At 41.8% G+C, this 25,737-nt stretch overlaps 1 protein-coding gene across 13 annotated transcripts in view; it reads right to left on the reverse strand.

Annotated features, from left to right (window-relative positions):
• Window positions 1–25,737, reverse strand: part of EVL (Enah/Vasp-like) — a 146,700-nt gene that overhangs the window by 55,764 nt on the left and 65,199 nt on the right. For all 13 annotated transcript variants that reach the window (XM_053374126.1, XM_053373962.1, XM_053374778.1 and 10 more), the window contains exons 2-3: window positions 12,271–12,439; window positions 9,788–9,968 (exon numbers count right to left, since the gene is read on the reverse strand). In XM_053374126.1, coding sequence (XP_053230101.1) covers window positions 9,788–9,968; window positions 12,271–12,439 — 350 coding nt within the window. The remainder of the gene's footprint in view (window positions 1–9,787; window positions 9,969–12,270; window positions 12,440–25,737) is intronic.

Below are 25,737 nucleotides of genomic sequence, written 5' to 3' on the forward strand. Positions count from 1 at the left end.
TCTCAGTGACATTTGAAACCGTCTGTCTTACACAGCCCTCTGGGGAGAATGTCTGAGCTGACAACCTTAATACGCATGGAGGTTATACAATGCCTGTTCTTCATTCTAATTTCAGAGAATCATAGAGTTGGAAGGAACACAGGGGTCATCCAGTCCAACCCCTTGAAATGCAGGGAACTTTTGCCCAACATGGGGTTTGAACCCACAACCCTGAAATTAAGTGCCTTGTGCTCTACCAGCTGAGCTATTTGTGGGGACATTATACAACAAGGAGCATTCATTCTGATTCGTTTGTGTGGAGTTCTTTAAAGTCTCCTAACTAATGCACAGTCTTCAAAATTTGGGTCAGTAGCAGTCTTCCCATCAATCGCTTGTCCTACACTTTTAGTGCATTCCCCCGTCAATTTCCCAACATGAAGAGTCAATTTTTTAAAGATCTTTTGTGCCAGAGTTATTTAATCCACAAACCTAAATTTCCAGCATACAATCAAATCCCCCCACACAATGCTGACAATCTCAAGGCAACACTAATCTATTCTCTTCACTGGCTTTACTCAAGCCCTTTTAATTCTCTCCCTCTCTCTTGGAAAAACAGACAAAACCTTGGTTTCTGAAGAATGTTTTTTGTCAGTGTGGAGAAAACTTCAAGAAGGTTCCCTAAAATCTATTACAGTACATTAAAAAAAAGTGCTTCTAAGTGACAATTATTTTCCTTTTGCATTTCTAAACAGGAACAGTGGACATTCTAGATCAGTGGTCCCCAAACTAAGGCCCGCGGGCCGGATAAGGCCCAAGGGACTCGTTTATCCGGCTCGCAGCGACCCCCGCCACCTGCTGCCGCCATCCGCTCTTACCGGTGCTGCGCTGTGCAGCTATCCACTTCCGGGTTGGAGGAGCACTGGAAATAGCTTGTGCGCATGTTCGACAGTGGAATTTGCTGCCAAGGAGTGTGGTGGAGTCTCCTTCTTTGGAGGTCTTTAAGCAGAGGCTTGACAACCATATGTCAGGAGTGCTCTGATGGTGTTTCCTGCTTGGCAGGGGGTTGGACTCGATGGCCCTTGTGGTCTCTTCCAACTCTATGATTCTATGATTCTAAGCAATATTTCCGGTGCTCCTCCGACCTGGAAATGCGCTGGAAATAGCATGTGCACACGTGTTTGGGCACGCACTCCCCCGCCCTCTGGCCCACTGTGCGATCGGCACTGTAGACACCAGCCCAAGGTTTGCTGACCCCTGTTCTAGATTATGTGTTGTGATCACCGTAACCCCATTTGATCTGTGGATCCGTTACAGGTGTCCCATAATACCCATTCTGTATTGTAATATTTTTAGTGTGCCAGTACCTAAACTTTGGAACTCCCTGCCTATTGATACCAAGCAGGGACCTTCTTCATTGTACTCTTTTTGGCACCTGTTAAAAACATTTTTGTTTAGACTTGCTTGCCCAGATATGCAGAATGTGGACTTGTATTTGGTTTTCAGTTTATCAATTTTTATCTTTTTTGAATATTTTAATAGTTGCTTTTAATAGTTTTTACTATTACTATTATTTATTATTTATTATTATTATTATTGTTGTTGTTGTTATTGTTATTATTATTATTATTTTGGTCTTTTTGTAAACTGCTTTAAGGTTCCTTACAATCAAGAGGTATAATGAATTTTATGAAATAAAAATAAGTAAATATTCCCTGCCGCATACCCCTAAAGACAACTGGAAGAGAATCTGTCCACTCAAATTCAAGAAACATTTCAGCGCAGCAAGATGAATGCTGAACCTGATATTTTACCATTCTGCAACATTTTGTTGCATGTATCTCTTGGGTTTTGTGTGAGTTTGTATCTCTCGGTTTCCTTATTTTTCTTTCCTTTTGTGCTGTACCCCTCCATGCTACCCTCTTTTTTATATATAAAAAATTCATTTTCTGCCACAATTCTCTAGTATTATTGGTTACGGTGCCTACTTGTAAATACTGCCAAAAGGAGAACTATCATAAATAAAGTAAGCCAGAATTAATCAGTTGCTTAAAAACAAAACCTCTGATGTCCCTAATTTCTTGGCTTGTGATCATTTGGCTCCTGACATCAGCTAATAAGTGTTTTGATCTTTTTGTGAAATGCTACTCTTTCATCCTGTCTTAACTGCATCCAAACTGCCACTAAATACTGTGCAAATATTAAAGCTTTTCAGACACTTGGAGGCAATGTTGCATAGCCGGTCTTTGCCTGTGGTGCGTACATTTATTTCCTGTGTTTCACCACAACGTCTTGTTTTGCAGACTGCCTTAGCACTTCAAGGAAAAACCAAAGTAAGACCTTCAAAAGTGGAACCAGCACGACTGATAAGCACAGCTTGTGTTATGGCTGAAATTAACTGGACCAAAAGATACTCTGGTCTAGTCGATTCCACCCAGATCTCTTCTGAATTCTAAGAAATTAAGGGGAAAGTTTGCAATTAAAAATAAGGAAGGCAGAGCCAAAAAATAATAATTAAAAAAAAATCCCCTCTACTTTCGTACAGTTATTGGGATATTAGTGTCATTAAAGGGAATTCACTTTGATTGCTGTTATAATTGTAGAAATTGTGATAGAGAAAGGTTCTTATATTCTTAAGTCAAACTCCTGATGCCTAATATAGGGTGTCTCTAGATCACACTCTGCATTGTAACGTTTCCATATGTCTCTCAATGAATGGTTAATGCAAAAAAGAAAGAAAGAAAGAAAAAAGGAAATGGTGACATCATGGGGTGGAAATCGGTCTCGGGTTTTCTAGATTCACATCAAAAAGATGTTCTATATAGGACAATGCTGCAGATTGATAGATACAGAGAGAGAGAGAGACATCACTGTAGTTCAAATAAAAAATGAGAGACTACCTGGAGTTTTGCCCACTGTCAACTCTACATAAAACAATCCTTTATATTGGGTTTGTCCACTTAATGTGTTTCTTGAGCATTCTCCCTAATTTGCTTTTGCAACGCTTACAGAGGGTTTAAACTATATCTGGTCTTTACTGAACCATCTTTTCTGATTTAATCGTGGGGTGTTTACTCACCACCCCATTAATCATTATTTCAACCTGCAGTTTTTAAAAAAGGATTTCCTTGTCACTTTCCTAACTGCAAATAGTCTGTTTATTTTATTTTTTAAAAGCGGATTTGCAGCACTTCAATCTGCATTAATTGTGCAAACCTAAATTCATGGTAGGGACACAGGTGGCGCTGTGGGTTAAACCACAGAGCCTAGGACTTGCCGATCAGAAGGACGGCGGTTTGAATCCCCATGATGGGGTGAGCTCCCGTTGCTCGGTCCCAGCTCCTGCCAACCTAGCAGTTCGAAAGCACGTCAAAGTGCAAATAGATAAATAGGTACCGCTCCGGCGGGAAGGTAAACGGCGTTTCCGAACGCTGCTCTGGTTCGCCAGAAGTGGCTTAGTCATGCTGGCCACACGACCTGGAAGCTGTACGCCGGCTCCTTCGGCCAGTAGAGCGAGATGAGCGCTGCAACTCCAGAGTCGTCCGCGACTGGACCTAACGGTCAGGGGTCCCTTTACCTTTAAAAATTCATGGTATGTGTCTTAATCCCCTTCACCCACAAAATAGTGATAAGGAAAAAAACCAGGGCCTTTTCCTTAGGATTTTAGTGACCTCCAGGTTGAATGCCATAACATTACACTGTGTTCTCTGGGAAAGAAAAACAAGCCCTGGGCTTTATTACAGTCTCTCCCCCTGCCCTCAGTACAGGCCAGCAAGAAAACCCAGTAAAATTGTCTAACAAGAAGACCCTTAGATGGGAACATCAGAAGAGCTCTGCTGGATCATGCCAGCTGGATTATCTACTCAAGCATCCTGTTCTCACAGTGGCAAACCAGATGTCGCAATGGGAAGCTCACAAGCAGGGGAAAATGATTATGTTGCTTTAACTTACGGTGAGCTTTCTTTGTACAGCCTAAATTGTTTCATGTTGGACATGAGCTAACAAAACACAGACTTTGTTCTGAGGTGGAAAATAAGAATAAAAAGATAGCATATCCACGGTACAACAAACTAATTTAAGGCATTCCCACTGCGTGGCTATTTATTTGGAGAAATTGTAAGCCTATGATGCCTGTAATTTAAAAAAGCTAAAAACTGACAGAGACGTTTTCAGTCACTGAAAAAACTGCGCAGCGCTGCCCTCTTTTAGCATTCTAAATTTAAGGCTGGCGTGTCACCCTAAGCACACGCCGTTTCCAAAAAGTTCCTCTGCAGTTAAAACAAACAGGCTCTATTGAAAGCACGCCGAGTGCTAAGAATTCCTCCCGCTACCCCAGTCCACCCAACTGATTAATTTAGGTCATACAAGTGGGTGTTTGAGTTAAGTAAGCAGGCAGAGTGATGATGCCAAAGACTTGACTGAACTACTGTAGGCCTCGCAAATGCCTAAACATTATGGGTGGACAAGCCAGTTTTATGAAACAAACCAATGTTAAAAATAGGACACCCAAGAATATTCCAAGAAACTCAAGACACCAATTTGATATGTTTACTTTTTCTCCAATGTTCTGTTGAACTGCCAACATTACGGCTTACTTTGTAGGTTGTCTTTCCATTTCTTTTAGACAGCACTCACCCCTCTTTTCTAGGAAAATTGGGGGGGGGGGAGAGATGTATGTCTATGCATTTGTGAAAGAACTTTGTATTTAACTCAAAGGAACTGGTTTTGAGAATCACAATAAGGACCCGTAATGAAACTCCTATCTGGAATTCACATTCAACGTAACAAAGTGAAAACTTTGTCTTATCTTTGACTGTGCACACAGACCATACATTTTAAGCACATTTTGAGCAACTTTCTCCACCCTCACCTCAATATCACGAACCAGAATTACCCATCAGAGAACCAGAATTCCTAGCACCCTTAAGAAACTACATTTCCTAGGCTTCAAATTCAGTAATGATGGGATACAGGCAGGAGGAGGACTACAAGTTCTGAGACGGCTTTTCTCTCATATAAATATGTGTCTGTTTGTGTGGACATGCTTGTTTCTGTGCTGTTACATCTGCCAGTTGAAGACTGTCTACAAAAGCAAGATGCCAGAATAAACCTTTTAACATGCAACTAGATCCCTTTTGGGTTTTGTTGTAACAGACTCAAGCACGGCTATGCTTCTGGAAACTTTCCTTATAGAGAATTTTAGGGGGCAAACTAAATTATAACTTGCCTGCAGTTTGTTTATTTATTAAAAAGATTCTTAAACCTGCCTTTCAGGGCACGCTGCCCTCACAAAGAGGCTTACGACGCTCTGAAAATACACTCTGGTTTGAGAACAAAGAGCTGTTAAGCGCCTTCCTCATTTCAAAAGACAATAATTATTTTGAAAGCAATAGCCGTGGTAGAGTTTCTTTTTTATAAGTGAAATTATCTATCTCTATCTTATAAAAATTGCGTCACTTAGAGACTCCTTACGTAGCAAGAGACTAATAAATAGAAACAGTGATGATGACAATGTATGTCAGACCATGAATATCTCCCCCCGCCCCAATATAGATGGTGGGAACTAATTCAGACAGCGGTGGTGAGTTCATAACTGGGATGATATTCAAATCGGGTACTTCCAAGCTCACAGTCCTAACTATATAAATTTCCATGTTTGGGGGAGATCATGAAGAGTCCAATGTGGTGTATCAGACTTGGAAGCCAAAATTCAAATCCCTTCTCTATCATAGCTGGTGACCCTGGACCCAGGGGTAAGGCACCAAATGTCTCTCTGTTGTGTCTAACTAGCTGCTATCATTGATGTTAAACAAACATTATGGTTTTCATTGTGCAACATATCTCAGTGTTTCAATTTCTGGGAATGGAGTTGAGAGATGACCTAACCTGGGGAGAAAACAGGCGAAGACCTGATAAAGAGAGCACAGCAGAGGTTATATTTTCTGAGAATCCTCCGGAAAAATAATCTCTCAAAGGACCTGTGGATGGCAATTTACCATTGTACTGTTGAGAGTGCATTAACTTATAGTCTGTGTGTGTGGTTTGGGAGCTGCACGGTCAGGGAAAAAGCAATGCTGTCCAGGGTTGTAAAGACTGCAGAGAGAATAATTGGGCGCACTCTTCCCACCTTGGATCAAATCTATGTTCCAGGTGTCATAAGAAAGCTGCAGAGATAGTGCAGGATAGTGCGCACCCCGGAAATGATCTCTTTCAGCTTCTGCCTTCTGGAAGAAGGTACAGTACAGGGTTATAAAGACTAGGACTAGCTGCCTGAGGAACTGTTTCTATCCAAATGAGATTTTGGTTTTAAACGCAGTGTAAGGTAGTCTCTATGGGAGTATATTGTATTTAATTATGGGTTATCAGTTTTTAGGGGGTTAACCAGGCTAGGATAGCAGGCTTGTTGGTTTTTGAATGTCTGATGTAGATTTTTTCAATTTCGTTGTTCTGTGTGGGACGATGACAATAAAGATTATCGTATCATATATATCATCATCATCATCATCATCGCAAAAGACCGGTACCTGACCTCTCTCTCCGCCAAGGTGTGGCCACAGTGCATGGGGCCACAGGCACACACACAGGGTCTGTCTCCCTTTGGAGAATAGAAGACATGGCTGAAACTGTCATGTTTTAAGAAACAGGATTTATTCACCTATTTACACCTTCAGTTTGCATGGAGGAAGTCCAGATCTTACTGCATGGTCCATAGCAGTGTAGGAGACCCTTTCATCTCCAAGATGGATCTCCCTCCTCCTTCTTCCCAGAAGCACCTTGCTCTCCGCCAGAGCAGTGACCCTGGCAGCCTTCCAAATCTCCAGTCTCTGGTCACACCTGAGACAAGACCTTCCTTGTTGACGACCCTCAATGGCTCTCTATTGTAATGCCAATAGTCTGCTCTTCCCTCAGCCAGCCAGGCTGGTTTGCACAAGGCAGCCCAGGAATTCCCTGTCTGGCACAGCTCTGCAGTTAGTTTTTTTAATCCATATCCCAATCAAAATCCTAGTATTTATTTGTTCCTAGTGTTTAGGGGGACCCCTCCCTATTTCTATAACACTGTTATTTTGATTGATTGATTGATTAAATTTGTATACCACCCTTCATCTGTAGATCTCAGGATGGTTCACAACACAAAATTACAATATAAAAACCACAAAATGAATAACAAAGTAAGAACAACAAACCAATAATTCCCCCTCCCAAAACACATTTAAAAGGGCATGGGATGTCAATGAGGCAAAGGCCTGCTTGAAGAGGATATTGCATATTGTGATTACCCATTAAAAAAACGAGACTGTCCTTCAAACTTCATTTTTAGTTTTACTGCTCATAGTTTATACACCAACGGCAACAGGAGGCACACAATATTTATGATGTGCACCAAGAACAGCTATGGTTAGATATGGCACTGCTTGGACCAGCCGATCCCTCTCAAATCTACCATCTCGTAGGGTTCTTGCAAGGACAGAATGGGCAGTGTGCCAGCATTGCACTGTAAGTGGCTGGCACATATGATACGGGATCCTCTCCGAAGCCTATGGAGGAGACGTGGGAACTTAACTGCAGCTACCTGAGTTAACCTTCTGCCATTCAACTGGAAACCAGTCTTCTTATGCCTGTGGCACAAACCTCCCGCAGCCAATCACCTGAACACAGGATACAGAACTTTTAATACAGTCTACCTAGCATTTAAGAGCGTATGCCGATGTCCAGAATGTAAGACTTTGGGGCTTACAGGGTCATGTTACTAGAAGCCACATAGTGTACATAGGCTCTTCCACTGTGGGAGGCAGCCGGGTCAATGTTTGCAGCCAAGTGTAAATAGACTTGGGGAAACCTGAGCCTTGGCTTTAACATATAAACTTTCACGAGGTTCATAAAGCTACAGACCTAAACAAGTTTACTTCAACCTGAGTCCTACTGATTTAATTGGGGCTTGGCTTCCAAATTAGCATGCTTAAAATTTTTAGGCTAAATATCTATCTAAGTTTTGCATTTTTCATGCTGTTAAACAGTCACAGAATACCAGCAAAGATACATATCTAAAGAGAGGGAGAGAGCAAGTGAGCTCAATTTTAGTTTTCAGAATTAACTACTGAAATGTCATGAGAAAGAAGACAAACAAGGCACCCTGGAAAGCAACTCGAAATAAATTAAGCAATAAATACTATGATTAGAGATGTCAATTCCAGTTGCTCGCTGCTCCTCATTTTTCCAGTCTGAATTTCAGTTCTCCATATTTCTCCACACCTTTGCATTTTTTCAGTGTCCATATTAAAATTCTCCTAATGTGAATTTCTCCTAATATACAATTTTATGTATGTTATTTTGCCCAATATCCATATTTTTTTGCAAGCCATTTTCCTTAATATCATGCACTTTTGTATGCTACTTTCACCAATATATACATTTACATTTATACAAATGTGCATTCTTGTGCGCATAACTTGGCTAGAGAACTGCACTGCAAAATTCAGAGAAATGCAAATTTCAAAGGATGGCAGCCTACTCATTTATCTCTTGCTTTAGGAATCGTTACTTAAGTAAGGTATGAACTTAACCACATTTCTCCCCGACACTAATTATGATCAGATTGCTCCTTTGTAAATAAATCACCCTACAATCAGCACCTGAAGTCACACAGCAGTACCTGAGCCACCCAAACCTTGCATTCAGCTTTTCAAGTAACAAGGACCATTACTGCATCTCCCAGTGTTGTGTGCATTAAAAAAAAATGAATTGCAACAAATATCCTTGCAGCAATGAAGGACAGAGCATTTTATACTTTCCCTCTGTACTGTTTTACTAACTAAAACTGCCAGCCCAGGTTGCAGTTTTCCACACAGGAGGTATTTCCCCCCTGTGGATGAAACAGCTGCCAGAGGTATGTGCAGTTTTTATTGGAAAAATGGAACAGCTTAAAGATCATGTTCACAGCAAGAATCTCTTCGACTCCAAGCGTCCAAAGATGCTGTTTTTGGCTGCAGCTGAAGTGGTTAGCCAAGATGTGAAGTCTTCCGTGCTGTTCATATATAACTGCACATCGACCCTGCAAAACTGTGTGTGTGTGTGTGTGTGTGTGTGTGTGTGTGTGTGTGTGTGTATCATCTTATAGCCTCTTATACTGGGGACAGCAGAATTCTATTGCCCAGAAGTGTTTTTCTTTTTTTGCCACACAAACGGACCTCCATCTCAGGTGGTCAGACATTGTAATAAAAGTTTTTGCAATGGATTTACAGCTCTGGAGCACACATGTCTAAGGCAATAACCAAGTCATTTCATACGAACCCCGAAGAGAAATATAACATGAAAGAGGTTGGCAGGCTGCCATAACTGTCCCACAGCCCTGCTTTTGTCCGTGAAAGGAGTAAATTCCTTGATTATTGTTTCAATGGCAGCCTGAAGTTTCCCCTTTATGTTTGGGCAAAGAGCAGCCACTTGGCTTTGCCATTCACACGGCGAGACTGACTTTACTCCCAGCACTGCAAACTGTACCACAATTGCATAACGGAAGTGTGCGCACCTTCCACAGCTGGTTTTAAGCCATTCGGGCTGTGCAACCCTGAAATCTTCCAGAATCTTACAAGAGCATGCCCCAAAACGGGGCGGAATGCACATTTTAATATGTACTCTAAAAACCAAGGCACCCATCTTCTCTACCCTTACTTGCTTTGGAGCGGAAAATAGATCCTGCTCTAAGAACGCAGCAAAAAAACCAAAAAGATGTCCAGCAAAGCACTGTTACAGCAAGAAGGCAGACAGGTAAGAAAGAAGAGGAAAAGGGAGGCAGATGACTGACAGCCTTCCTTACCTCCATCTTGCAGAGAGTTCATGATATTCAGGGCAAACAGCATGGCGTTTGAGAACGTGGTCGCCTCCTCCTTGCTGGCGAAGTTCAGCCCATAGACCTGCCGTGCATCGCGCCACTGATGGAATGTTGGCGTCGCCTGGTTGTACTTTAGTCCTTTCACAATTGAATAATTGATCACTACCTGAAATATAAAGTGGGGAAGATGAATACTAAAGGGGCAAGAAAGAATGGAAGGAAGGGAGAAAATCAGTGACTGCTGCAGGACGGGAAAGGACCACAGTGTCTTCTTCTTTTTTTTAGAAACCTCGTCCATCAGTGTTAATACCTCACATGCTTTTATATCAGAGAGCAACAACGACAACAGAAGACATAATGAAAGTTAGTTTTATCCCTCACTCTAATCGCACATTAAGGCCCACATACAATTCTAATTGTGGGGGGTGTGATGTGTGGGGCTGCCATTTCCTTCATCACACCCCTGTTGCCCCGGCCTAGCCACCTCCATGAAGTGGGGAGCCTATTTTCTCTCTCCATGCTATTGCCCATGTAAATGGTTTTTTTGTTATTCTTAAAGGGGCCTTGAGGACCACCTCTCCCCATATAAACTGACCCAGACTCTGTGTTCATCCTCTGAGGCCCTTTTCCATGTGCCTCCTCCATGAGGGGTCCATGGAGCTCTGAGAGGCAACACAAGAACGGGCCTTTTCTGAAGTGGCTCCCCATTTGGGGTATGCTCTCCCCAGTGAGGTTCGGCTGCCGCCTTCATTATACATTTTAAGGCACCAGGAGAAACTATTCCTCTTCAACCGGGCCTCTGGCTGATTAACATCCTTCAGCCTTTTAAACGTGTTTTTGAGAGGGCGGGGGCTACTCTTTTCTTGTTTTTGTTTTAAGTATTTATTTGGGTTTTTAATCTTGTGTTTTTATCCCATGAATCCCCCTGAGATCTTTTGATGAAGGGCGGTATATAAATCTAATAAATAAAAAAAAGTTAAATATGAATAAAAAAACTGTGTTTTACTCATAATTAAGCGATACACACACATGTTAAAAATGTCATAAGTAGACACATTTAACAGGATAAGCATTATAAATACAAAGAAAACTCTCCCTAAAATTATTTGTCAGTTTAATCATTTGTGAAGCACCCCCAGATTTTGCTTAACCATTCGTTGCTTATTCTGGGCCTGAGCTACACCCCATGTATTGGTTCCAGAAGGCCTGAAGTGAGGAGTCTGTTCTATGCTTTAGGTTCCATATTCCTCAGGAACCTAACGTACAATTTTTTTTCTACAATCAAGAGGTGTATAAATTTTATGAAACAAACAAATAAATAAATAAATATGCAGAACAGGCTCCCTGCATCGGGGGGGGGCACACTCTTTGTAGTAGTTGTGAACCTCATTTTCGAATACCAGGATGTTCTGAGTAGAACCTCATTAAAATGGCGCCTATTCTGCTTCGCCCGTAATTACAACATTGACCGTGGCAAATTGCATCCACCCATTTGAGTCATATAGTCTACAATAAAAATTGGGAGCCACCGCAAATATACAGAGCTCGTGAACTACGATGAGGTCACACATGTAAGATTATCAGAACCGGGGGGCTTAAGTAGTCGGAGCCAATGAAACGGCAGATTTAAAAATACACACTCAGCGGTTTCAATTTAAAGCTCCAAAGCTCTCCCTTCCTTCTGCTGTAATCAGATGAAGACACTTCTCTGGCTTTTAAAATACTGATTTCGTCTCTCTTATACAAATAGAAAGATTTGGGGTGGGGGCTCTTTCCAGCCACTCACCAAACCCTCAGAGGGGACAGAGAAGTGGAATGTTACACAGTCTGTGTTATTTACCACAAGCTGATGAGAGATAAGTGGAAAGCGCACAGTGTAGCCATCTGGGCATTTTTAAAAATAAAAAATCCAATGTAGTTTCAGCCTGCATACATACCATACAGTTAAAGCACATTCCGGACCCACAATAATCATGGAAACTAGAGTTTAAAGGTGCTGAGAATTGTAGCTCTGGGAGGGGCATTCCAGGATTTGGAGGTAAGAGGAATGTGATATAAATGTATAATGTGTCTGCCACCCCAGTGTTAGCCAGTGAGTAGGTATTCTGTGATAATACTCATCATCCTTTCCTCCTTCAGAAAAAATAGTTTCCTTTTTGTTTTCATAGGTTTTTTTCAGCCTTTGGAAAGATAATTTGGATTTTTGCAGACTTCTGTAAATCTACGCTCAGAGTACATAATGTATTCTGGCTACAGGTTTCAAGGCGGGACTATTTATCTATCATCTATCTATCATCTATCTATCTATCTATCTATATCTATCTATCTATCTATCTATCATCTATCATCTATCTATCATCTATCGGTTTGGGGGTTGTTTTTTTAAAGCACAAAACCACAGGCCCTGCTTATTGGTTTTTATTTTAAAACATACAGACAGGAAATTGCAAGAAGCCGCAGTTACTCACTTGCTGATCTTGTAGTTTAACTCCGACTACTCTAAATGTGTTACTGGCAGTGTTGTGGTAGATGTTGATTCGGCTGAAGCCTTGTTGGCCGGGCTTTATTGGCACCCATTTCTTACTGGTATCGTCGTAGACCATAACTGACGCCCGGGCTTGGCAAATACTCTGTTCACTGCAAAGGAAGCAAATGAAAAGCATTAACAAAAGGCAATGGAAGGCATAGGATCCGTGACACAGCTTATAGTCCAAGAGATAGAGAAATAACAAGACTACTTTGACATTTTATTAAAACATTTTATATTCCAGAGTGCTACAGCTGTTTGTTGTGGGGACAGGGGCTGCTGTTCAGTGACAGACCACATGCAGGTACAGCTGGGAAAAGCTTCTGTCTGAATCTTTGTATGAAACTAAAGGTAAAGGTCCCCCTGAAAGTTAAGTCCAGTCCCGGACAACTCTGGGGTTGCAGCGCTCATCTCGCTCTATAGCCTGAGGGAGCTGGCATTTGTCCGCAGACAGCTTCCATGTCATGTGGCCAACATGACTAAGCCGCTTCTGGCAAACCAGAGCAGCGCACGGAAACGCCGTTTACCTTCCCGCTGGAGCGGTACCTATTTATCTACTTGCACTTTGATGTGCTTTTGAACCGCTAGGTGGGCAGAAGCTGGGACCAAACAACAGGAGCTCACTCCGTCGCGGGGATTCGAACCGCCGAACCTTCTGATCAGCTAGCCCTAGACCACAGCGCCACCCGCATCCCCTTGTATGAAACTAGTTGATGGGGTGGGGAACCAATGGCCCTCTGGATGTCATTGGACTCCAACTCTGATTACGCCTGACCCTTGGGTACATTGGCTTGAGCAGATGGGAGCTGGAGTCTAACAACAGTTGAAAGGATAGAATCTCCTTCCTTATAAGAATTATAGAATCATAGAATTGTAGAGCTGGAAGGGACCCCGAGAGCCATCTCAGCCAACCCCCAGCAATGCAAGAATCTCAACTAAAGCATCCAAGACAGATGGCCATCCAACAAGTACGTAGAGTCCACAAACTCCCAAGGGAGTCCATTCCATTGTCTCTTGATGCAGATAATACTAGACTAGTTGGACCAATTGTCCAACTTCATGTAAAGAAGCTTTTTATGCTCGTAGTTGATCATTCCAGTACTTGCTCAGCTATCTTGGACAGTTCTGCTACAACACTGACTTACATTGCATGATGAAAACCGCTTTGTGTAGATGACCACTTAATAGGAGTTGCCCACTCTCACAATTACAAGATGCTGAGCAAGTGATAAGAAGTTTGGTTATTTTTGTGATTCTACATCCATGCACATATGGATTTGCCTTATAAAGGTTCAGGCCCTTGATCCTGTTTGTCCAGTATTACCTACTCTCACCACCAGAGACTTTCTAAGACCCCAGACGGATAGATGCAGGGTCCAGCATGCCACCAAATATCATTTTACTGGAGGCGGTAGTTATTGAACCTGTGGTCATATGCTTGCAGAAACATGTGTTTCCACTAGGACATGGGCTCATCTTCCCAATTTAGTACATTTAAATGTGTGTGTGTGTTTAAATGTCCTGCTGTATTGGCTTCTGCTAATGGCATTCAATTTGCCCGTGCTGCTTGCAGTTTATCTGCAGGAACTGCCATGTAGAAGCACTGCTGGCCATTATCACATCTCCAACTCAAGTCCTTGGTACTGGGTCACTCTACTGGGTTGGAGAAAATCCTCCAGTTTCAAGAAGGGCCTCCAATCTGGTTCTTACAGATTCTGGGAAGAGTTTTACAGCTGCTAAGTAAACTACAGAAGTAACACCCTAGCACAATGGTATATTTTGTAGCACCGTAATAGCTATTTGTTCTAATGTTCTAAATCAATACCAGTCCATTTTATTGTATATAGCCAAAGGCCTACACAATGGACGACAGAGAATAAAAGGAAAACTTCTAAAATCATACAACGTAAACTGTAGCAGTTTACAGCATAAAAGAAATTTACAACATTAAAATTTAACATTGCAGTGCATTCGCATAGCTAGAACGGAGCTTCTTGGCTGCCATTGCAAATTTGGCTACCTGCTGTGTAATGTATAGATATTTATCTGCGAGAAGTTCAACTGATCCTGTGCGGATCGACCTGGATGGCAATTAAGAATAGGCAATATAAATTTTCCTCTAGGCGTTGTATACAGGGGGCAAATCAGCAGATAGTATGTAATGTCCTCTACCCTTATTGCATTCATGCATTCATATATATATATATATATATATATATATATATATATATATATATATTTGTGATCCATATGGGGAATTCCCTGACATCTCCCCTCTAAATATGCTGAGGGAAATCTGCTGGAATCTTAGTTCTACAAGGGCCCTGTGTAATGTTCTAATATTGGCTGTCTTTGGCAAATTCAAAGCAGCAAAGACATGAGATATGGTGATATTTTACAAACTTTATAATTTATGTTTTGAAGTATTCCATTATAAAGCATTTAAATGTAGAATGCAAAGGAACAATAAGAACCCATTTGCGCGCATTAAGCCAGCTAATGTTCCATTAAAAATAATAATTTCACAACCCAAATTAGTGTGTGGGCAGGACATCAAAAGCAGACAGGATGAGTGTGTTTTTGCCAGTTTCATAAACACTAAAACAAGCTTTTGTAAAGAGCATTTCAATTCTGCCGCCTTTCAGTGTGAAGAAGGAGTCATTTATTTTGCAAAATCTTCCCAGAACCATGCTGTTGGCATATCACTCCCTAACTTAGGACCAGTCTAGATGTTGTGGATGCGGGGGGGGGGGGAGCGCCTGAGTCGTGGAAGGAAGCTTATATTACACTTATACCGAAAAGTGAGTCTGAAAAGACACAACTTAAGAACTACCGACCCATATCCCTGTTGAATGTGGATTACAAAATTTTTGCAGACATTTTGGCCAAAAGGTTAAAAAAAGTATTAGTGGAAGAGATACATAAAGACCAAGCCGGCTTTCTCCCGGGTAGACACTTGTCGGATAATACAAGGAACATTATTAATATTTTGGAGAAGTTGCAAGTGAACATTAACACTAAAGCAGTACTAATCTTTGTCGATGCGGAGAAGGCCTTTGACAACATTTCTTGGAGTTTTATGAAGAAAAATCTTCAGGGGATGGGGGTCGGTCAAGGGTTTGAAAATGGTATAAGTGCAATTTACTCAGAACAAAAAGCTAAATTAATAGTCAACAATGTGGTGACAGAGGAATTTAAGATAGAGAAAGGGACACAACAAGGCTGCCCAATTTCCCCACTGCTTTTCATTTCAGTCCTGGAGGTTTTGCTAAACATGATCAGAAGGGACGGTTTGATTAAAGGTATACAGGTCGGAGCTAAACAATACAAATTGAAAGCTTTTGCAGATGATTTAGTATTGACGTTACAGGAGCCAGAATCTAGTACTAAAAGAGTATTAGAATTGATTCAAGAATTTGGTCATGTGGCAGGATTTAAGTTGAACAAGTTAAAAACTAAAGTCCTTGAGAAAAACTTAACACCGATAGAGAAAGAAAGGTTTCAGAAGGAGACAGGGTTAACATTGGTTAAGAAAGTAAAATATTTGGGGGTTAATATGACTGCTAAAAATTTAAATTTATTTAAAGACAATTATGAGAAATGTTGGTCAGAAGTGAGAAAAGATCTAGAAATTTGGTCAAATTTGAAGCTTTCCTTGTTAGGCCGAATTGCTGTTATAAAGATGAATGTATTGCCAAGAATGTTATTTTTGTTCCAATCATTGCAAAATTTGGACAAAATGGACTATTTCAAGAAGTGGCAGAGAGATATTTCTAGATTTGTCTGGCAGGGCAAGAAGCCCAGAATAAAATTTAAAATACTAACTGATGCAAAGGAAAGAGGTGGATTTGCCCTGCCAGACCTTAAACTTTATTACGAATCAGCAGCGTTTTGCTGGTTGAAAGAATGGCTGCTTCTTGAGAACACAGACGTTTTGGATTTGGAAGGTTTTAACACTGTTTTTGGGTGGCATGCATATTTGTGGTATGACAAGGTCAAAGCTCATAAAGCATTTAGAAATCATATTGTCAGGAAAGCATTATTTAATGTCTGGACAAGATATAAAGACTTACTTGAGAATAAAACCCCAAGGTGGTTGTCACCAATGGAAGCAAAGGCTCAGAAAAAGCTCAATATGGAGGCCAAATGGCCGAAATATTGGGAAATTTTGGAACAGGAAGGAGACAAATTGAAATTGCAGAGTTTTGAGAAACTAAAAGATAAAGTGCGAGACTGGTTACATTATTATCAAATAAGGGAACCCTATAATCTGGATAAAAAAATCGGCTTCCAGGTGGAAAAATCAAAATTGGAAATAGAATTGCTAGATCCTAAAACAAAGACACTTTCAAGAATGCATAACTTGCTGTTGAAATGGAATACTCAAGATGAAACAGTTAAATCGGCTATGATTAAATGGGCACAGGATGTTGGACATAACATTATGTTTGCTGACTGGGAGCAGTTGTGGACCACCGGTATGAAATTTATGGCATGTAATGCCTTAAGAGAGAATATTATGAAAATAATATACAGGTGGTACATGACACCAGTCAAGCTAGCAAAGATTTACCATTTGCCCGACAATAAATGTTGGAAATGTAAGGAAAATGAGGTTACATTTTTTCACCTCTGGTGGACGTGCCCAAGGATAAAGGTCTTCTGGGAAATGATATATAATGAAATGAAAAAGGTATTTAAATATACCTTCCTAAAGAAACCAGAGGCCTTTCTCCTGGGCAGTCGGCCAATTGGTGCCAAAGAAGGATAGAACTTTCTTTATGTATTCCACAACAGCAGCAAGAGTACTCATCGCAAGGTATTGGAAGACACAAGATTTACCCACTCTGGAAGAATGGCAGATGAAAGTGATGGACTATATGGAGTTGGCGGAAATGACTGGCAGAATCCGTGACCAGGGAGAAGAGTCGGTGGAAGAAGATTGGAAAAAATTTAAAGACTATTTGCAGAAATATTGTAAAATTAATGAATGTTAAAATGATGTTGGATTGGATTTAAGTGGACTTAGTAACAAGGTTAATAAGAATATGTAAAAATGAATTGATAATGGATGATAATATAAAGTTATAAATATGTTGAGACGTGGAGCTAAACTTAAAGAAAGAGGGTAAGGATTTGCTGAATTAATTATTTGAATGGGAATACAAGAAAGGGAGGTGTGAGGAGGTCAGAGAAACAAGATAATGAGAATTCTAAAATTTGGGAAAATTAATTGGTTTTTAATCATTTTTTGTATTGTATTTTTTGTGCTTTTTCTTTTCTGTATTTTTTTATCTTTCTTTTTTGTTTGACATTCTTGTCTATTTTATAAAATCTTAATAAATATCTTTAAAAAAAAAAGATGTTGTGGATGCAGACCCATGATTTAGAAAGTGAATTCAGTCAACAATTTTAAAGAAGTGGTCTGCTTTGATATGTCATACCTGTTTTTGGTTATGATTTTCTGGTATGCTTGATTTTGCATTTTAATAAAATTTAAATAGTGTGGTGGGAGTGACTCCAAAATGGTAAGCAAGAGGTTGTGTGTATATGGGTGAGTTAATATGTCAAACCTGGTCGCCTCTCCTTTTTCCAATCTTAAATTCAGTTCTTCATATTTCCACAGCAGTCTGCATTATTTTTTTTAAGTCCTCATGAAACTTCATGAGCATTTTACGGCAGATTTCACGTATGGGTGTCTGTGTTTGTATGCAATTTTGCCTAACATACACATTGTTGCAAGGCAAAAAATTTCTGTATGTTATTTTCACTAATATATACATTTTTATGCACACTTTACCCTAACAGATGCATTTCTGTACACAATACTTGGTTTGAGAAGTGCATTGCAAAATTCAGAGATTCAACTCACACATTACAAATTAAGCAGATTCGACTTTAAATATGTACTGAAGCAAATTTTTGCTGCTTCCCTAGGCGTGACTATTCATCAGCCCACTGTTTTCCACCATCACCACGATCCAGGCCACTTCCTCCTAGCTGAGTTAGTCCAAGAGAAGTGTCTCACTAATAGGGTGTTGAAGCAGTAGACAGAGGACTGGTTTAGCATTTCACAGCTTGCAGCTGACCCAATGAAACACCACTGCTTTACAATCCATAGTGTAACCTGCATTCTGAGACGTGGGGTGCTTTTGAAACAAATGACAATATTTCCCACTATGCAAACTATAACCAACAACAACACAAACACTGTATGGAGTAGAGTTTCTTCATGCTCATAATTGTCTTATATTACACAGACTACAGAACCAACCAGTTGTAGGCACAGGTCAGTCCAGGAAGATTTCTGGTGGTTGAACAGAGCATCCCAGAGGGCCCCATTGCTTATACTCAACAGCAACGGCATCCATGTGGCCAAAATTTTAGGGGGAAGCCCAGAGAGATTAAAAAAAATTGATGCAAGAAGCTAAGGTTTACTATTTCCACACTTGAAAACTGCCCCCACCCAAGTACAGGATGTCCAGTGCACCTGGGTACCTATAACCATAACACTTTGGTTGCTTCCACACTGTCAGTATTTTGTAGGAGGGACCAAAATGAATACAGTAAAGGTTATGTAGGTTTGTGAAATTAAAGTGGATTATAGCACTCTGGGGCAATAAAGGTAAAAGTAAAGGGACCCCTGACCATTAGGTCCAGTCGCGACCGACTCTGGGGTTGTGGCGCTTATCTTGCTTTATTGGCTGAGGGAGCCAGCGTACAGCTTCCGGGTCATGTGGCCAGCATGACTAAGCCGATTCTGGCAAAACCAGAGCAGCGCACGGAAACACCGTTTACCTTCCCGCCGGAGCGGTACCTATTTATCTGCTTGCACTTTGACGTGCTTTCGAACTGCTAGGTTGGCAGGAGCAGGGACCGAGCAATGGGAGCTCACCCCGTCGCGGGGATTCAAACCGCCGTCCTTCTGATCGGCAAGTCCTAGGCTCTGTGGTTTAACCCACAGCGCCACCCGCGTCCCTCTCTGGGGCAATAGATCTATCCTAAAAAACCCTCTAGACTTTTTGAGGTTAGGAAGTGACAGGGTATTGAACGGAAAAGTATGGGGTGGGAAAATGATTAATAGGAGGATGTATAATTCAGGATGAATTCAGGACGAATGCTAATTGTCGTATGACCTCCCTGCAAGCAAACCAGAACATTAGCTCAACAGAGACCAAACTTTGCGTAACCTTTTGCAAGCAAACTAAGATGAATGCTAAACAAGCAGGTTGTCTGGAAGAACCCACAATTCGGCATTAGGGTTCCCTTTTGTATCTTTATTAGGGCTGCCAGCATGGAAATGTACCAGCCCAACCACATAACCGACGAACTGCAATGTGGAGTTCTGGCTCTGCAGATGTGGTTTTCACTGGCTATCCATGCCACCAAAGCGATGATACACCAATCAGGCCACTTTGTGCTAGGAAGAAGTAGTAAATAACCAGAGCAGAAGATTGGGTGGGCCTGTGCAAGACACTGGAAGCAGCTCAAGCGTAGCAAACCTTTTAAGTTGTGCCGGCATGATCTGCTTAGGCCGTTTCATACTTTCACTAAAGACAGGAGCAGCAGCAGCAGCACAATGCCTAACTCATTTTAAAGAGCTTATAACCCAAGCTGCTTCCACAATCAGGGAAGCATAACGTTAAAAGAGTTCCCTGGATTGCTACACAGGGAGAGCTTCTAAAGCCCGACTGCAACAGAAGTGCCTTTTCTCTTTTTGGCAGGGGAGCGTTATCTTTCTAACGCAGCTGCTGCAAATCAGCAGCATTTACTCTGCAACCCACAGGAGACATCCCTTCCACAAGCCATACGCACGCAGCCGTGCATTTTCCACAGGCTGAGACCAGAAGCCATCATCCCCTTCTCTCTGGAATTGGTTCAGAACAGCGGAAGAATTCTCATACTGCTGCAGTGTTATATCAGGAAGATAAAATAAAATAATATTAGTAAGATTTCTGAGCAATTGACCATCGTCCTGGTAAATGCTGCTAAGGCTATAATCAAGAACGTGTAATTCAAAAATTTATCCCTACCATTCAATTTTGGTAGGCTGGACCTGCAACACTCGATGGGAAAAAAGGCAATAGCATTCATTATATATACCCAGGAAGGGCCAAGTCTGCATTCTCATGTACCAAATAAGATGCACTTAGCTTGCACAACTGCTGAACCTGACTAGTTTCAAGGTGAGGTCTGGACAATCCCCTTGTCAGGATGAAAAATGATATATGTCTATAAGAGAAGACACTGCGCCCTTCAGCTGAAATGACGGGCATGCATATTAGTAGAACTGAAACTCAGCAATCAATATTCTCTTTCCAACCATAGTTCGAGGTGGGCCAGTTTCCTTTTTAAAAATAAACTTCAATGTGCCACATATGAATGTCAATGTGTTTATCCTTATCAATTTTTTTGTTAATGACAACTCATTTCTCAAGGTAGGAGCAAGCTTACTGGTCACATCACATGTGGAGGATCTGCCAGCTGGGTTCCTGGCTTCAAATTTGCAAAACTGTACTTTCCGCCTGGGAGACGAAGACGCCTATTTGGTTTGATCAGGGTAGGAATGGTTTCAGATCGGATCAGTACTCTGAAAAGGCAATATGTGCCCTCTTCCCCTATTTCAGCTCTGCAAGAAGCCTTGGTCAAGTCCCATGCAAAGCCACACAACCTACTTTCAAAGTCTCCTTCCTACTCGCATTGATGCTAGTGAGTTCCACGCGAGTCCTCCCTTTAAGGACTCAGCAGTAGTAGCATCCTGCCATGAAATGTGGTAGTCAGATCATTTGCCTATCTAGCTTAATCTTTTGTATAAAGGTAAAGGGACCCCTGACCATTAGGTCCAGTTGTGGCCGACTCTGGGGTTGCGGCGCTCATCTCAATTTATTGGCCGAGGGAGCTGGCGTACAGCTTCCAGGTCATGTGGCCAGCATGACTAAGCCGCTTCTGGCAAACCAGAGCAGCGCACGGAAACGCCGTTTACCTTCCCGCCAGAGTGGTACCTATTTATCTACTTGTACTTGATGTGCTTTCGAACTGCTAGGTTGGCAGGAGCAGGGACCGAGCAATGGGAGCTCACTCCGTCGCAGGGATTCGAACCGCCAACCTTCTGATCAGCAAGTCCTAGGCTCTGTGGTTTAACCCACAGTGCCACCCGCGTCCCTTTTCTATACTGACTGGCAATGACTCTCCAGGGGTTCGGACAGAGTCTCTCCTAGCCAACCTGGAGGTGCTGGGGACTGAACCTAAGACCTTTTGATGGTAAAGCAGATGCTCTACCACTGAGCTACAGACCTTCCTGTTCGTGTGTAATTATACTTCCACTGGGTGGCATAGTGCCCCCAATGCGCATGACATCAACAGCGTTGTCATGAGCACTGAATGAACATTTGCACCAACTTAGTCCAGGTGGCCCTCCAAACTGAAATAACCACTGTTGGAAAGAGGATTCTGGACCAAAGAGACCCTTGACCTGACTTGTTCAAAATAATATTCAGCTTTTGTTTCTTTTATCTGCAAGGTGGGAACCTAGGCAATTGCACTAGGAAAACCTACGGCATCTTTAGTAAATGCTGACAAGGGCTTTGGTTCACAGAAATGGGATAGTCACTCAGAACACATTTCTCTCCCAAAGCTTCAAAATGGGCAAAAACAATGCTGCAGTAACGTTTTCCACTGGAACAACCCCAAACACGGCATCCTAACAATAGGGATACTGTAGTGTGCTGTGTGATTAATGGAGAGGGATGGAATGAACGGGTAAGGCAGTCCCTAAGAACACATGGAAACACTTGGCGCACAATAATCTCTTCCAACCCAGAGGCCAGAACGAGATGCTACAACAGACATAGGACTGCTGCAAAAAACAAAACAAAACAGCAGCCCGACTCCTTCTGCCAGCGATGCCTGAGTTTTTTGCAATGTCATTTTACATCATTAAATTCCAGGTTTCCTGAACCCCAAAAAAGTTGAGGAGCAGGCAGGGAAACTCTTGGAGTACAATGATGCAATGCAATGCATTTTTGTAGTCCCTGGCATTACAGAGGAGGAGGAGGAGATGTAGCGCTGGTTTAAGCAGAGGCCATACATCTGCTGGCACATCTGGTGATAAATGAGTCACAGCTGTGGAAGAGTGCTGTAGCTCATAGTCTTTCCAGTCAAGCTGATGCAGGAGATGGATTGTGGTGCCTCTTATTCTCTAAATCATTAAGGACCAAAGTAGAATCCATCATGCAAAGACCATAACCTCACATTTGGCAGTAGCTCAGCAGTACTGCGCTGTTTTGAATGCAAAAGGTCCCAGGTTCAGATGCTGGTATCTTCAGCGACAAAGATATTGGGTGGCAGGACTGGGAAAGGTGGATCTCTCCTTGGTACTCTGGAAAATCTCTTGTCAGTCACAGTGGAATATATGCTGGGGCCAGATGGGCCAATGGTCTAAAGACAGGGATGGAGACATCTGTGGTGTTCCAGAAATTGCTGCACTAAATTTCTCACCATAACTGTCTCCAATGTTTTAATCTTAAAGTTTTCAATGCAATGGAGCAGGATATAACTGTGGTGAAATAATATATATATATAAATAAATAAATAAATAAATAAATCCCTAACAATTGTGCGTATAAATTAACTACTAATGCACTATTACTGCATCAATAACATGTTGCAGAATATTTATGTACGCAACTACAATAGCTCGGATTTTGTTAGCCCAAAATTGGAGAGGTCCCAAAGATGGCGGAATGGCAGCTTAAAATGATGGGAGTATGCAGAGTTAGCAGGTCTAACCAGCCGAATAAGAGAACAAGAAGACAGAGTTTATAAAGAGGAATGGAAAATATTTGTGGAATGCTTGGAAAATAACTGCAAGCAAGTGAAAATCCTAGCAGGATTAAGGTAAATGCAACAGTATAATCTAAATTGAAGTAATATGTAAATAGTTGGAATAGAATATGGAGGAATAATGAGAAAATTAAAAGGAGGGGAAGGGAAGTTGATGAATGTACTCTTCCACAGGTGGATAATTTACTGGGGGAAATGTAGAACTGAAAATTCTATTTATTTATTTTTTAATAATACATGTAGCAGAATGAAGAGGGAAGGTCCTTTTAATCAAATATAAATAAATGGTGGTGATGCAAGTTAGTGTGCTCATTTATTATCTGAGAATATTTTGGCTTTACAGCGGGGAACAAACGAGGAAAAGATTGTAAAGCTTATCCTTCCCTCTAGAAGAGGAATAACGTTGGTTTATTAATTGAAATGCTATCATATATTTCCTCCAATGTTTTATAACGGCACCTATAATGAAGTTTTAGTAACCTGTGCATTTATTCAACTTTACTTGGTTCACGAATGAGTGACCAATCAGTAAAAAAAGACGCAGGATACATTCTTTAATCAGCTGACGATCCTAGAAAACCTGTTGTAGCTGCAGCTAATATTAGCCGTCACATTGGACACACAGCCTTTGAGCACTTTCGCAATAACTCAAAGCCTGTTCCCAGCCTCATATTTAAGACGCGTCATTTCCTCACGTACAGAACAGAAGAGACTGATTTAACAAACCATAGAGCGCCAAAAATAGGAATCAGGAACAGAGAAAGCTGCTTTATACCATCGGTCCATCTAGTTCAGTATTGTCTACACTGATTGGTAGCAGCTCTCCAGGGTTTTAGACAGGGGATTTTCCCGGCCCCACCAGCTGGGGATCGAACCTGTGACATTTTGCATGCAAATCATGTGCTCTGCCGAAGAGACACAGCCCTTCTGCACACGCAAGGTTTCTGAGTGGCTAACTACATTTTAAGATCCCCTAAGTATTTGTGCATCTCCCTACCCTTGATAGAATCTGAAGGGTGGGTGTTCAGGGAGGAAGAAAGGCAAGCATTGCCCACACGTTGCAAGTTATGAGTGCACAGATGATGATGATGATGATGATAATAAAATAATAAATAATAATAATAATATATTTATACCCCAGCCACTCTGGGTAGCTTCCAGCAGAATATTAAAATACAGTGGTACCTCGGGTTACATACGCTTCAGGTTACATACGCTTCAGGTTACAGACTCTGCTAACCCAGAAATAGTGCTTCAGGTTAAGAACTTTGCTTCAGGATAAGAACAGAAATCGTGCTCCGGCGGCGCGGCGGCAACAGGAGGCCCCATTAGCTAAAGTGGTGCTTCAGGTTAAGAACAGTTTCAGGTTAAGAACGGACCTCCGGAACGAATTAAGTACTTAACCCGAGGTACCACTGTACAATGATTCACAAAATATTAAAAGCTTCTCTAAACAGGGCTGCCTTCAGATATCTTCTAAAAGCCGGATAGTTGTTTATTTCTTTGACATCTGGTGGGAGGGTGTTCCACAGGTGGGTGCCACTACCGGGAAGGCCCTCTGCCTGGTTCCCTGTAACTTCACTTCTCGCAGTGAGGGAACCGCCAGAAGGCCCTCGGAGCTGGATCTCAGTGTCCGGGCAGAATGATGGGGTTCGAGAAGCCCAGAGGCAGTCGCTACAGTACTATGGCGGCTGCATGAACATCTCTGCGTTTTAAAAGGGTCAGTAGTTCTTTAAATGCCACAAGGCAAAGTGGGGAAACATGGAGGTCCTCCACAGAAACTGCCTGTGTTGCTGATATTGCTTTCTTTCTGAAAATAGTGCTGGCATTTTAAAAGCTGAGAGATATATATATGAAGGCAGTGCAGCCAGCTCTGCAGTGCTGAAGAGGCTAGGATGGTTTGACATTTGGGTTCACTCCAGCCACACAAGTCGTGTCAGCAGGTGCATGGAAAACTGCGTAACTGCAACAATGAAGTGTCTTCACTTCCAAGGTGAACACACATTGGACCACAGGACTTCACTTATCACAACAGGGGCAATCCACAATGAAGCATAACCAGGAAACCCTGCAGTTCAGGAAGAGGCAGCTGAAAATGTGGGTTCTTTCCACACCACTATAGTGAGGACCCAGACCTAGCAGGTCTACTTTCTATCGGTTAACCAATGCGAGTGGACGAAATAACAAGATCATATTTTCACATCGCTTCTTGTTGTTTCTTCCAAGCCTAGAGGAAGTCACAGGCCTATGACACGTCTCCTGCGCTTGAAAAGGCCAGTAAAAAGAGCCACAGTAAACCTCAACCAGTTTTAGCCATTTGTGAAAAGAAAAAAAAAGACATGGTATTTTGCACAGGACATATGTGGTCGCCCTGCTCTGCTTACCCTTAACAGGTTCGTGTGAGAGCACATGAAGAGGCCACAGGTCTGTTGCCACAAACCGCTCACTCCAAATAGATCGAACGTGAAATGAACATACAGTGGAACCTTGGTTCTTGACCTTAATCCGTTCCGGGAGTCCGTTCGACTCCCGAAACCGTTCGAAAACCAAGGCACAGCTTCTGATT

Source organism: Podarcis raffonei, chromosome 1 (genome assembly GCF_027172205.1).
Source record: "Podarcis raffonei isolate rPodRaf1 chromosome 1, rPodRaf1.pri, whole genome shotgun sequence".
NCBI lineage: Eukaryota > Metazoa > Chordata > Lepidosauria > Squamata > Lacertidae > Podarcis > Podarcis raffonei.